At 53.4% G+C, this 14,515-nt stretch overlaps 1 protein-coding gene across 5 annotated transcripts in view; it reads left to right on the top strand.

The window, feature by feature from the left end:
• The window catches only part of fam13b (family with sequence similarity 13 member B), a 48,206-nt gene extending 39,605 nt beyond the window's left edge, over window positions 1-8,601 (top strand). For 4 of the 5 annotated variants that reach the window (XM_035408428.1, XM_035408429.1, XM_035408425.1 and 1 more), the window contains 10 exons: window positions 514-724; window positions 1,128-1,266; window positions 1,359-1,440; window positions 1,811-1,972; window positions 2,529-2,749; window positions 3,936-4,019; window positions 4,375-4,470; window positions 5,021-5,277; window positions 6,817-6,918; window positions 7,246-8,601. In XM_035408428.1, coding sequence (XP_035264319.1) covers window positions 514-724; window positions 1,128-1,266; window positions 1,359-1,440; window positions 1,811-1,972; window positions 2,529-2,749; window positions 3,936-4,019; window positions 4,375-4,470; window positions 5,021-5,277; window positions 6,817-6,918; window positions 7,246-7,369 — 1,478 coding nt within the window. In that variant the 3' untranslated portion in view covers window positions 7,370-8,601. The remainder of the gene's footprint in view (window positions 1-513; window positions 725-1,127; window positions 1,267-1,358; window positions 1,441-1,810; window positions 1,973-2,528; window positions 2,750-3,935; window positions 4,020-4,374; window positions 4,471-5,020; window positions 5,278-6,816; window positions 6,919-7,245) is intronic. The other variant, XM_035408430.1, reaches the window with a different exon arrangement.
• Window positions 8,602-14,515: the final 5,914 nt, after the last annotated feature.

The following is a 14,515-nucleotide window of genomic DNA, read 5'->3' as shown; positions in this document are numbered from 1 at the left end:
AAGTAGCGATGCTCAGTAGCAGGACTTCACGCAGCCGCACTAATGATTCTTTAAGTGGGAAGTGGGGCTTCACTAAGCACTAGGTCCTGTTACAACCACTGGAGCGAAACCTGCATTCACCACCTGCAGCTACAGTCAATTGTAACCATTTTATCAACTCCCTGGAACCCTTATTGACCAGGTCTGATCAGTCCCAGGGCTTCGGAGCGGGTGGTTGCCGCGGGGATCTGCGCTTTGCGAAGCTCGGCTTGCCAGCTTCCAGGCTCGTTTTCTCCCCTCAGTGTCGTCCGCCAGGTTTCCAGCGTAGTCTCTTTTCCCTGACTCCTCCCCCTTCAGCGTCCGTCTCTCTTTGTGTCTCCAGGCAACCTGGAGAACACGCGGTAACGCCCCGCCCCCCCCCCCTTTACAGAGCAGTGAGGGAGGCGGGCCGGGCGAGGTCGAGCTCCGCCCCCCGTGTAACCCGTCCCCGTTTCTGTGTCTGTGTGCCCCTCCTCCCTCCCCCCCCACCCCCAGACCCTGTGCCCGCCTTCAAGTCGTGGCAGGAGGAGGGCGAGTCGGGCGAGGCCCAGCTGTCCCCCCTGGCCGGGCGCATGGTGCCCCTGCCCTTAGAGGAGGACGCCCACCCGCTCCTGGCCCGCCGCTTCCTGGACTTCGGCCACAGTCAGCGCTTCTTGCACCAGGACCCCGACGCCACCTCCCCCACCAAAGCGTCGTCCAGCGGGAGGTAGGGGACCGCTCAACCTTCCACGCTCGCGTACACGTGCACACTCGCACGCACATGCTCACTCACACATGCTCACTCACACATCGCAGACTCATTCCCGCACGCACATGCTCACTCACACATGCTCACTTACACATCGCAGACTCATTCCCGCACGCACATGCTCACTCACACATCGCAGACTCATTCCCGCACTCACATGCTCACACACACACACACACACACACACACACACCGCTAGCCTGACTCTGAGCCTGGCAGTGGAATGAGCGTGGGCGGCTCTGTTATCGGCGCATTGGCCGACGCTCAGGAACAAACACTGTAATGGCGGGTGAGCAGTGCCTGGGCAGGAGCGGGGCCCGCCTTCCGGAACGTTCTGTTGACTCCTCTCCTCCCCGTGCAGGCCGCGGCGCGCCTCCCTGAGTTCCAAAGAGAGCGTGAAGGCGGACACCGTCTCTCACCAGCTCACCAAGAAACTCCAGAACCTCAAGAAGAAGATCAAGCAGTTTGAGGAGCAGTTTGAGAAGGAGAGGAATTACAAGGTAAAGCGGTCTGCTCTGAAGTTTTTTTTTGGCTCGAGAAGGAGAGGAGATTCGGAGCAGGTCTCACAGCGGTTCCCGTCTTCCTCTTTCAGCCCTCTCACGGAGACAAGGCAGCTAACCCAAAGGTCTTGAAGTGGATGACGGACCTGACTAAAATCCGGAAGCAGATCAAAGGTAAGCCCTTAAATTTGGGAGCTTCCCCTCTACCTGGGGGGAGAGTGGGGGTGGACCTGGTCGTTGTCTCAGAGGGGTGAGGGTGGAGGTGGAAGGAGGGGGAGGCGGTTTGGGCTTGGGGGTGAACTCCCACGTGCCATTCCTGGCCCCCCCCACCCCCAACAGGCGCTAGAGGTTGGCGGGTTGCGGTCGCTGCATGCTTAGAGGGCCTCGCACGGGCAAACAGAAACGGGGCGCCTTCACGCTGTTAGCCTGCCATCTGCCTTGTCCATTCCATCTGACGCCTCCAAATCCTGAGGTGCAGTGCCCAATAAGTTTCTCTTTCTCTTTAAAAAAAAAAAAACAAAAATCCGGACGTCCCCCTGAACAGGAAGACAGCATCACTTTCCCAAAGGGTCCATGAGGCACCTGGCGGTGCTTCAGTCACACAGACGCCACTCCTCCTCCTCCTCCTCTTCCTCTTCCGCCCCGAACACACCCCATTTAACACTCGCACGCCCCCTCACAGCCTCTAGACAGGAACCCCACCTCAGTAAGTACACTGAACGCCAGTAAGTAGACGTCAGAACACTTGTTCGGAGTTATTCGTTTATCTGTCTTTTTAAACCTGTGGTTAGATCTCTTGTCTGACGAGACCCCGCCCTCCCCGGCGGGTCGCACCGAATCGCATCACAGAGAAAAGTGAGGGGGGAGGGGCCATTTCCACATGTGTGTCAACTGTAGTCGTGAAATGTGGTGAGCGTGGTTGGGCATTGTCATTTGGGGGTGGTGGGGGAGGGGAAAGGGTCTTTGTGAAATGCTGCCATTTTCAAACGCGGTTTTATTTGTGGTGTCCCCGTGAGAGGGCAGAGAAATGCGGGCATTGAGGTCATCTCGCTGCCAGGGCAGGCCGTGTCGTCCACGGTTACAGGCCCCGCCCACAGGCTTAGCAGCTGCAGGGCTCCTCCCACAAGCCCGGTGCCTCCCTCTGAGCGCGCTCCGTTAGCGGCCGCGGTGCCCTGCACGTCCGTCGCCCCTGTGATGCGCGCGCCTCTCGGCGGTCCTGACCCCGCCCCTCTCCTCCGTCCCTCCCCCTCCCCCCCCCACAGACACCAAGCAGAAGATGGAGGGCGAGCTGGCGCCCCAGATCCGGCCCCGGAGCAACACGCTGCCCAAGAGCTTCGGCTCCACGCTGGAGCACGGCGCCCAGGAGGGCGGGTCCGAGGGCGAGGCCCGGGCCCGCCAGCCCACCCGCCAGGAGACCCTGGAGCTCATCCAGCGCCGCATGAAGGGAAAGAGAGAGGACGACGGCCGGCCCGAGGACATCCGGGTACAGAGCGCAGAATCTAATACAGCACAGAGCATAGCATCTAATACAGCACGGAGTATAGCATCTAATACAGCATCTAATACAGCACGGAGTATAGCATCTAATACAGCATCTAATACAGCACAGAGTACAGCATCTAATACAGCACGGAGTATAGCGTCTAATACAGCACGGAGTATAGCGTCTAATACAGCACGGAGTATAGCGTCTAATACAGCACGGAGTATAACGTCTAATACAGCACGGAGTATAGCGTCTAATACAGCACGGAGTATAGCGTCTAATACAGCACGGAGTATAGCGTCTAATACAGCATCTAATACAGCACAGAGTATAGCATCTAATACAGCACGGAGTATAGCATCTAATACAGCACGGAGTATAGCATCTAATACAGCACGGAGTATAGCGTCTAATACAGCACGGAGTTTAGCGTCTAATACAGCACGGCGTATAGCGTCTGATACAGCACGGAGTATAGCGTCTAATACAGCACGGAGTATAGCGTCTAATACAGCACGGAGTATAGCGTCTAATACAGCATCTAATACAGCACGGAGTATAGCATCTAATACAGCACGGAGTATAGCATCTAATACAGCACAGAGTATAGCATCTAATACAGCACGGAGTATAGCATCTAATACAGCACGGAGTATAGCATCTAATACAACACAGAGTATAGCGTCTAATACAGCACGGAGTATAGCATCTAATACAGCACGGAGTATAGCATCTAATACAACACAGAGTATAGCGTCTAATACAGCACGGAGTATAGCATCTAATACAGCACGGAGTATAGCATCTAATACAGCACGGAGTATAGCATCTAATACAACACAGAGTATAGCGTCTAATACAGCACGGAGTATAGCATCTAATACAGCACGGAGTATAGCATCTAATACAACACAGAGTATAGCGTCTAATACAGCACGGAGTATAGCATCTAATACAGCACAGAATACAGCATGATGCAGCACAGGGCACAGCCTCATCCAACAGCATCTAATACAGCACAGAGCACACCCTCATCACATAGCTGTGAGCACTGAAATAGTTTAGGGGTGATAATGCAGTAGCATTGGTTTTCCTGGGTTTTCCTAAGCAGTGCTTTAGAGGAGGGCCCAGTGCTGACTGCCCCCCCCCCCCCCCCCCCCCCCCCCTTTACTCTCTCCTGCAGAAAATGAGCAAGGAGCAGCTGTCCTGTGAGAAGACTGTGCTGCAGAAGAACCTCCTGCACTACGAGGGCCTGTACGGACGCCCAGTGAGTCCACGTCCCACCCTGGGCGGAGCCAACACGCCCCGTCCGTCAAATTCCCTGTTAAAACGATTGGCTCGCGGATAGCATGTGACTGCTTCCACTGAGGTGGCGAGTTGCGAGTCGGCAGGCCGTGAGGTCATTTTCCTTACTTGGCTCTGGAGCAGATGATTTTTCGGAGCCCAAATGTCCCCGGGGGCCCGAGAGCGTGTGACTTTGCTGCCGCGCAGGGGCGGTTGATGCGTGAGCTCCCGTCACGGCGTCTGGCTCTGGTTCAGACGTTCGGGGCGGGAACGCTGTGGAAAAGGAGAACCCCACGGAGGGGCCCGCGGTAACTGGGGGGTGTGTTCTGTCCTGCCAGGGGACGCGTGAGGAGCGCCTGATCGTGAAGCCCCTCTACGACCGCTACCGCCAGGTCAAGCAGATGCTCACCCGCGTCAGCATCACGCCCATCATCGTACGTCTCGCCCGCACCCCCGCCAACGACGCGCATTCGTCGGCCTGTACCAGACGTGGAAAAATCCAGGGTCACAAAGTCCTCTGCCGTATTTTGTACCGATCACCTGGATTTGCCAATTACCGCAATTCTTCAGCCTGGAGGTCAAACTAATTAGTGAAATCAGCTGGTTGGAGGATTTCATGGTTGAATAGAAACGCATGGCTTTTACTTTCTGACCCCTGGACGTTCCACCTCTGGTATACATGCAGCTCTAGAGCAGCCAGAAGCACTAGCAGCCTTTGTTTTGTGTGTTGGGGAGACAAAAGAAATGGTGTTAAACCTCAAATTCACCTCTAAATAACGTGAATAATTAGCTCTCTGAATGGAATGTTAGAAATGCTACAGGTTTTCTATTTACATTGACCAAAAAGCTATGATTGTGTGTGTGTGTGTGTGTGTGTGTGTGTGTGTGTGTGAGAGAGAATGAATAGTGCTAATAGAGTAGACCTGTGTTCCTGCAGGTCTCAGTGTTAATGTCGGCTAATGGGACTCCATTGTCTCCCAACAGGCCTCCCCCTCCAGCAAGAGGCGGAGCCAGACCCTGCAGCCCATCATCGAAGGAGAGACGGCCCACTTCTGCGATGAAATCAAGGAGGAGGAAGAGGAGGAGGATTTCAGCGAGGTGACGAGCGAGAGCTCGCCCGAGGTGATCATCGCGCTGGACCCCGCCGCCCAGCCGGACGTCCTGCTCCGGCCCAAAATGGACGACAGCTCCGGGAAGCTGGCCCTGGACCTGCGTCTGTCCAGCTCCAACGCCTCGTCCATGTGAGCTCCCGCCCCGAGCCCGACGCTGTCTGAGAAAACCTCCACTTTAGAGCTGCCAAAAGCCTGCTTCTGGAGATCTAGCACCCTGTAGGGTTTCATTTCAACCCTAATCTGGCACGCCTGATTCTACTAATGAGCTGCTCAGCAGGATCTCTAGCTGTTGAATGAGGTGTGGCTTTGTTAGGGTTGGAGTGAAAACCTACAGGGCCATAGATCTCCAGGAACAGGGTTGGGAAGCCCTCCCCTACATTAACTACACTGTGTCAGCACAGTGCAGGGTGCTAATAATCTCACTACACTTCACTATCAGCACGGTATAGTGCACACTTGACCTAACTGCACTACACTGCACTATACTAGCACAATGTAGTGCACACTTCATAGACCACACTACACCAACACAGTTTAGTGCACACTCAATTACATACTGGACTAGCTCAGTGTAGTGTACTTGTGGTCCTCTCTTCACAGGATTTACACTGATTGTGCTCCAGCACACTGCACGTGCTCTCGCTGGCGCTAGTCTGTCACACACGAACATGTAGCACAAACACCCAGGCTCCCTACGCACCGGCGAGCATGTCGGCCAGAACACCCAATCCGCTCACCCGCCCCTCCTGCGAGGCCTATTTAGAGCGCCCACCTGGGACCAGCCCGATACGTTTCGGTGTCTGTGGCTCCAGTGTCCAGGGCGGGATGAAGGAGTAATCTCTGCATGACTGAATGGCCGTCTAATAGAACTGAGGACTGGCAGCTTTGAGCTGCAGCTGCTCGAGCGCTTCACCGTCTCCCCGAATACGAACGCAGCAGAAGACGATTAGCTTGGGGTTTGCCGTAATATGAAAAACATGGTAACGGACAAGTGGGTGACTTAAAATTCACATGAGCACTGCACATGACACAAGTACGTTAGAAGTGATGTGATTCACTTAGTCTACCGTTAGTTGGTAGGTATTTCCAGTCAGCCTACTGTTAGCTGGAGGGTATTTTCCCGCTAGCTTGCTGTTAGCTGGGGGGTATTTTCCCGTTAGCTTGCTGTTTGCTGAGGGGTATTTTCCCGTTAGCTTGCTGTTTGCTGAGGGGTATTTTCCCGCTAGCTTGCTGTTTGCTGGGGGGTATTTTCCTGTTAGCCTGCTGTTTGCTGGGCGGTATTTTCCCGTTAGCTTGCTGTTTGCTGGGAGGTATTTTCCTGTTCGCTTGTTGTTAGCTGGGGGGTATTTCCAGTTAGCGTGCTGTTAGCTGGGAGGTTATTTTCCAGTTAGCATGCCGTAAGCTGGCAGGAATTTTCCGGTTAGCCTGCCATAAGTTGGTGGGTATTTCTTTAAGTGTAAACCTTGATAGTTTTTTGAAAAGGAGTCGTGTAGACAAGGCCTCCATGTCAATAGCACCCGCCCCAGTCTGAAAGGCAGTTAGCGCTGATTTTTGCACGCCCGTGTAAAGCCGCATTGGAGCTGCAGGGCAGAGGGCTCAGAGCAGAGGGGGGGTTAAATGGTGGAGCTGACGTGCACGTGCCCCCCCCCCCCCCCCCTTCCCACACAGGCCCGAGCTGCTGGAGCAGCTGTGGAAGGCCCGAGCTGAGAAGAAGAAACTAAGGAAGACCATCCGGGAGTTTGAGGACGAGTTCTACCAGCAGAACGGCAGGTGAGAGTCCAGCGCAAACGCAAAGCGCTGTCCTGAGAGCCCTGTCTTATATCAGAGCAGTACGACTGGAGGGTTGCCAGATTGCAGTGTAGTCAAAACTGCTCTGCCTGTGCGAGGAGTCATTGCATTACATTACAGGCATTTAGCGGACGCTCTTTTCCATAGCGACTTACACAAGGAGTCAGCGTCTGCCTGTTTACAGCTATGCAGTCTTGCAGTGTAGAAGTGTTAGTGCTATAGAGCAGCCCCTGCTGGTCTTCTGCTGTGCACAGTGAGCACACTGGGTGTGTTACTCCTAACCCTAACCCCCCCTCCCCGCCACCACAGGAACGCTCAGAAGGAGGACCGCGCTCCCATGGCGGAGGAGTACAAGGAGTACAAACGGATCAAAGCCAAACTGCGCCTGCTGGAGGTGCTGATCAGCAAGCAGGACTCCTCCAAATCCATCTAGGGAGAGCCACTGCGATTGGCTGTCGGGAGCCTGAGAGCCAGTGAGGTCGGGGGTCGCGGTACTGAGCGCATGCCAGCTCATCCCTCAAAACGCACTCCAGCATCACCGCCAACCCCCCACACACACACCCTAATGCCGACCCCCGCTCCTCACTGTGGTGCCAGCAGCATCCCGAGGAGGAGGATGATGATGATGATGATGATGATGATGATGATGAAGGGCAGCGGCTTTATCCCACCAGTAAAGACTCGGCACGCGCCTCCTTCGATCCCTTCAGCAAACAGAAGACATCTTTTGGTCCTCTTTAAGTTAACTCCTCCAAGTTGGATGTTTTTGTTTTGTTTTTCGGTTTTTTTTTTCGTTCTTTTCATTTCACTTAGTTTCTCATACTGAGAAATTGTTATGGGGAGAAAGCAATGCATGTGGACGGGCTGTAGTTCTCCTGTCTGTCGTACGTACACACGTTTGAATGGAACTCTTCCTTTGAGACGAGGGAACTCTGCACAGCTCGTTGTCGACATACAGACTCGCGTGGATCCATTTCGCCAACTCTCTCACCCTCAAATATTCTGATTCTGTTACACTTGAGTGAATTTAATTTCTTATTTTTTTAAAAGCATGGACATGTGTGTGTATGTACAGTATGTGTGTATATATACATACGAATGTGTTTGTGTTTAGATAACACGTTTGCTAGTATCCTTCGTTTGTTTAAACTAACGGAGAGATTTTGGGTGAGAGATGTAACTTAGGATACATATTCGTAATTTTCGAGTTAATCTAGACTCATTTGCCGCGATGAGAACTGACAAAAGATGAACCAAATGACTTAAGTAGGTTTAAATTTTAGCTTTTTGCAGTTGTGCTCGGATCTCTGAACAACTTGTTTTGCATGCTGTGGGTTAGCGGGTTAGCACTGTGGGTTAGCTTCGCTGCATCCTAGCAGTGCTGCGTGCTAGCGCCACTGCTAACACACAGTTAGCCGTGCTGCCTGTTAGCGGCACTGTGGGTTAGCGGCGCTGCATACTCGCAGTACTGTGGGTTAGCGGCACTGTGTGCTAGCAGCACTGCGGGTTAGCGGCATGGTGGGTTAGCAGCGCTGCCTGTTAGCAGTACTGTGGGTTAGCAGCACTGCGGGTTAGCAGCGCTGTGTGCTAGCAGTACTGCGGGTTAGCGGCATGGTGGGTTAGCAGCGCTGCGGGTTAGCAGTACTGCGGGTTAGCAGCGCTGCCTGTTAGCAGTACTGTGGGTTAGCAGCACTGTGGGTTAGCAGCGCTGTGTGCTAGCAGTGCTGTGGCTTAGTGGCACTATGTGCTAGCGGCACTGTGGGTTAGCAGCGATGTGTGCCAGCAGTGCTGTGTGCTAGCGACAGTGTGGGTCAGCAACGGTTTTCCCTGAGGTGCCCCGCTCTGACGGAGCGCATATGGGGCTGGGGGGCGAGAGGGGGGAGAGAGAGCACTCCTCTTCACCTACAAAACTGCAGTCAGTTTCCCGCCTGCAAAGCACGCTTCTCCCCATCGCTTCACCTCAGGCCAGTAACGGCGCTCAGAACGCTGGTCATCTGCCAGTTTCCCCTGCACCGTCTATCAACACCGCTTCCTGCACATACACCTTACTACACCCTCAATCCAGCAGCATGCGCTCCTGCACACGTATCAGTTTTAAATCTGTTTTTAATACTCTTAAAGGTTCACTTGCAGACGTTTAACATATTCTGTAACGTACGTGCGAAACAGCGTAAGATTTGGGACACGGGGACTAGTGTTTGATTACTGTATCAGCGTGCCGGTGGTGCCGGCGTTGAGTATTTATACTGCCGGCAGTATTGACCGGTGCATCACTGACATTGCCAATGCCCCGGGGCTGCAGTATGAGCACAGGAAGTGTTAAGCGCTCGGCGTCGTGTGTCCCGGAGAGCCGAGCGACGCACGCCACACGCCAGGTCGGAGTATCGGTCTCTCCCTCCGCGTGCTCACTGTGGGGGGGCGAGCCTGCGAGCTCTATCAGCACCGGCCTTAGCTGGAGCTAGCGGCGGCGCTAGCCGGCTGCACACGCCTGCGCTATCCCGCCGCTCGTACCCGTCTCTCCTTTGGGGGCGGGGCCAGGACCTGCTAGTGCAGGAGAGGGCGTGGCCCCACCATTTCTCTCCCACACGCGCGCACGCACACACACACACGCCAGGCCGTGGTGCTGCGTGTGCATTGTGGGACGTACACGCGGCGCGTCTCTGTGCTGTCGGGCGGTGGCCAGCGCCTCAGCCGGCTGGGTCTGGTGCTCGTTTTCGGCTCAGCCCGCCCCAGGTTTTTTTTTCCCCCCTCTCACACCCCGCTGTGGTGACTGCTGGCCAACACCTGTCCCTCTGTTTTTCAGATGGGGGTGGGCAGGGCACCGTCTTCTGCTAGCCCCCCCCCCTCGAGGGCCTCCTTTTGGAGCGGTCTCCCCGCAGGGTGCGGCAGGAGCCGTCTGCTCGTCCGTCCATCTGTCAGTCTGTGGGCTGCTCGTGTCTGCTGCAGGAGCAGCAGCTGGGAGTGGGGTACGGGGGGGGCAACTGGGAGTGGGGTAAGGGGGAGGGGGGCAGCTGGGAGTGGGGTAAAGCGGGGGGGGCGGCCGTACATAAAGCGCCAAAGATTGCACTGTCATCGGTCCAGCATGCTGCCGGGTGGGGGGGGGGGGGCAGGGGGGGTCATCGGTCCGACGTGCTGCAGCCTGCAGGGGTAGGGGGCGGGGGGGGTCATATGTCCGGCGTGCTGCAGCCTGCGGGGGCAGAGGGCGGGGGGGGGGGGATGGGGGGGTCATATGTCCGGCGTGCAGCATCCCCCGGGGGGGGGGGGGGACTCCCAGACTCTCCTGAGGCTCTCTGCTATGCGACTGCTCAGCCACGCACAACAGAGGGAGCATCTCTTTATCAGCAGGCTTTTTCCATTGGGCTACGCTGGCAGCCTGCTCACACACAGAGCAGCGCTGGTCTGCCCCCATCCACCACCCGCGCACTCGGCGCCCCCTACAGCCGGGCTGCCAGACGGTCTCATCAGCACCTTGTCCTTCACCACGCACTGTGTACTTTATTAGCCCAGGCCGGGCGCCAAGAACGCCCTACCCACCCACTTTTTAACCAGGGGTGGGGGGGGCATCGTGCTTTAACTGACATGTTTTGGTACTCGCAACAACATACTGCAGTTGACCTTCGAGACATGTTGTAGAGGCACAAGAATGTACAGTAAAGGGTTTGTATAATAGCTTGTAAGTTAATCAGTATGCGACTGCAGCTGATTGGGAGGGGGGTGGGGGGCAGGTGGGTTTGATCCAAAGGCACTCGGAGGGGAGAAGTTGGATGGGTGGGAGGGGTTAGCACGTCCTTTTTTGGAGAAGGGCAGACTGGTTGGAGAGGAAGGAGAATGCGATCAGTTTGACTGTGTTGTCTTTCACTAATACTAAATGGAGAAGTTCTATCGCGTGCGGATACACTGATGTTATTTAGAGTTGAGGGGTTTCAGACGTTTGGGGGAATTATGGTTATTTGCACAGCATTCCAAGAATGCAGTCCTTGTTTTTGTTTTTTTTGGGGGGGGGGGGGAAGAATCTTGTTTTTGTTTTGTTTTTTAGCACTACTAATATTTGAAGGATGGAAGTCAGAATTAAGCTAATTTACAGGTTCGCTCCTCTCAAGTTTCACATTTTGTGCGATACGTTGAGTTATTTTTTGTATTTGAATGGTTTTTTAAGCTCTCACTTTCTGCAAACCCCTGCTATACAGTGTAGTACCTCTCGGCTAAAAGCATCCGCCTTGTTTTGTATGGTAGACTCGTGTAGTGGGCTTGCATGGCAAAAATTTGTATTGTTTCTATTTTTGTGCCATGGAGATGAAGCAATAAATTAGCATGGAGGCCTGTATCAGTGGAACGAGGCCTTCGATCTCAACCCAGTATGTGCATTTCTCAGTAAAATGGCTTGTGGACATTGAATCTCTTTTGATAGAGGGAACATTTGTTTTTTTTTTTTTAAAACCTGGCAGTCAAGCTTGTAAAATCCCACTCACTTAACCTGTAAACAGTGTACAGCTCTTGTTCTGTTTGCTTAAGTTTTTCTATTTTTTTACCACTTTTGCCTGCACCATGTTGTGTAGTATTGGGGGAAGGAGACAATGCATGACTAAATTAAATTGGCGGTTCTGCCTATTTTACTTCAGGACGCCACAGCCGCCTGATCATCAGTATTGTCCATTCCCGTATTTTAAACAAATATCAGCCTGTCGAGCTCATGTGAAATTCCCTCTGGTTTCATTGTGCTGGCAAGGAGTGGTAAAACCATGTTAGGCACACAGGCCCATAGGATGTATATTTACCATGTTCATATTCCCTCGCCATCCCACGCATGTTTCCGTTTGAGCCCGGGGGGGGCGTGGCAGAATGCATGAGCACACCTGTCCGTCACGTCCCGGAGGCTCGCAATATGTGGAGATGCTTCTCATCTATATATATATATATATATATGTATGTATCTATAAATGTTTGTGTGAATGCTTGCTCTTTTTTTCCCATTTACCAATGTTGACAAAGTACAATCAGTAATAATGAAGTTACAGTAAATGCAGACAATAAAAGATTGTAATTTACACCCGGCTCGAGGTTGTTTTGTTCGGGCTGCACGTTGAACGCAATTAGCGCGTGTAACGCGCAGCCTGTTGGCACTGGCGGTCTCTTCCCTCCCGCAACAGCTCGCTTTGCCCTGGATGCGAACAGGAAGCGCCGAGAGGCTATAAAAACATTAGCGGAGCTGTAATTTAGTGCAGGTGGGTAATTATATTCAGGCACTTCAAGGACAGCGCACTCGCGGGACACGAGCGGCGAGGACGTTTTCACGTGTGCGGCACTTCCGTCCGGGCAAAAGGGCGCCATCAATAACCCCCCGGCCCGTATCCGCGGAGACGCTGCTCCGCGCCGCCCTCTTCATGTTCATAGCCGCGGACGCGCTAACCGCGGGAGTCTCGTGATCGAGGCGTGCAGAATCGACCCTGCGAAGCCGCCGCAATTTACGCAATCCTGATGCAGCAGATTTTAAGCAGGGTTGTTTTTTTTCACTTTTTTTTAAAGCGCATTGTTGCTGCCCTCCCTTGGCCACTGGTGGTATTAAAAATGTCTCTGTCCGAACGGTAAACAAGGGCACGCCAGCCCCAGGAGAACAGCGGTCACCCTTGACATTTACGTGCGCGCTCTGCGCTGAAAGGCGACACTCCCCCCCAGGCATTCAAATTTGCCAGTGTAATCACATTGACGGTAATTTTTTTTTTTTTTTTTGTGGAGTCATATGCCAATAGGCAAATATGAAATGTTTGTTGTCTTATATTTTTACAAACCTACTTTGTCACATGCTCGCCTTTGCAAATATAGGGTGAATTACCGGCTGAATCCCTTTGCCAATACATACCGGTATCTGATACTCGGTGATACTCATCCGGGGAGTATAATGCACACCAGAACCCAAACGCTGAGCTAAGCCCAGTGCGTGGCGTAGCGCCATCACAGAGCAGAGAACGCTCACTCATACACACACACATACGCTCGCTCACTCACTCACTCATACATACATACACAAACGCTCGCTCGCTCACTCATACACAGGCTTGCTCACTCACTCACACACACACACACACGCTCGCTCACTCACACACACACACGCTCGCTCACTCATACACAGGCTCGCTCACTCACACACACGCTCGCTCGCTCACTCACTCATACGCACACACACACACACTCTGGTCTTTTGGCCCCAGTCCACTGCCGCCGACAGGGGGCTGAGAAATAGCCAGAGGGAAAGCAGAGTAGGCTAATCTCCGCACAGGACTGACCTTCTAAATCCTCAGGAATGTGCTTTCAGGACCAACACCAATGCGTCGTATTTAAAGTCCATCTGTATTTATTCAATTACATAGCAAAGTTAGCCGGAATTACACAGACGTAAGCAGTCCTCTCTTTACCTGTTATACACCTCAGGGTGCTTTATAATGTTTGTGCCAGAGCTGATAGGATGTCCATAATTGGCCCGAGGCAACCGTAGCCTGCAGTGCCTCACCACTTGTAAATACCAGGCGATTCAGGGCAAAACAAAAGAAAATGCAGTGAGGGCTTAGGTTCCCAGAGTCCCCACAGGCACTACAGGTCCCCAAAAGGAGCTCCGCCTTCACCTCAATCCCATGAGCCCGTTCACAAAGGTGGCTGAAATGCCATCGGCTTGCAGGCTCGGGCTCGCTAGCAGGTTAGCCATCAGAGACCCCGGCTTTAATATACACCGCGGCACCGGATCCATGTCTGTGACGATGGCTCCCATTTTAAAATATTACTGCGACAATGCAATTCTAATGCGTGTCAATGTAACACTAAGAAGGTTTGTATCACAAAGGCACCGGTCTTAAAATGACACCGAGCCATGGATTTTAAAAAAACTGATTACCACGGCAAACCTTAAAAACCAGTAATAAGATCGAATGAGCACAGTGGAATTTGCAAGATCACTGTGAAATTGCATTTGAACTTGCGCTTGCATAATCCAAACAGCCAATCGTTGTTTACCAAAACTCCGACTCAAAGAGCCTCATTTTAACTCCTTGTTTAAGAGCCGCCCTTGTGATACTGCGTTTATCCCTCCCAGTTCCGTAGTGTAAATGGAGTAACTGGACTCACAGCCCCTGAAAGCCGTGGGGTCCCCTGGTTTTTTTATTTCCACCTTAAAATCAACAGCTGGTTCAGACCCAACGAACTGGGTGAGCTGAGTGTGCAGGGTGGTCGACTGCTCGGATGGCTCGATTAAGTGCTGGGTAACAACACGAAGCCAGCAGACCGAGGCGCTCCAGGACCAGGACCTCACCTGAACACGTCGATACGGCCGAAAGGAAGACGGCTTGCCCCCGCAGCCCCGCGCCGGCGCCTTCGCCGTCCGCGGACTCTGCGCCCGCTCCGGTCTCTGAGTAAGACCGAAGCCCAACTTCCGACGCCTGGTCTTAACGGCCCCTGGGTAACCCCAAACACCGGGCATCGGAGGAACGCTGCTGTCACATCGGTGCTACGAGACTTTAATTATGAAAAATTCAGGTGCTGTGCATTTGACACCCGTAGTGTTATGACATAATTGACCTATGAAGGGTGGATT

This window comes from Anguilla anguilla, chromosome 3 (genome assembly GCF_013347855.1).
Source record: "Anguilla anguilla isolate fAngAng1 chromosome 3, fAngAng1.pri, whole genome shotgun sequence".
NCBI lineage: Eukaryota > Metazoa > Chordata > Actinopteri > Anguilliformes > Anguillidae > Anguilla > Anguilla anguilla.
Note: the sequence above shows the minus strand (reverse complement) of the source record. Positions and strands in the feature narration are given on the sequence as shown.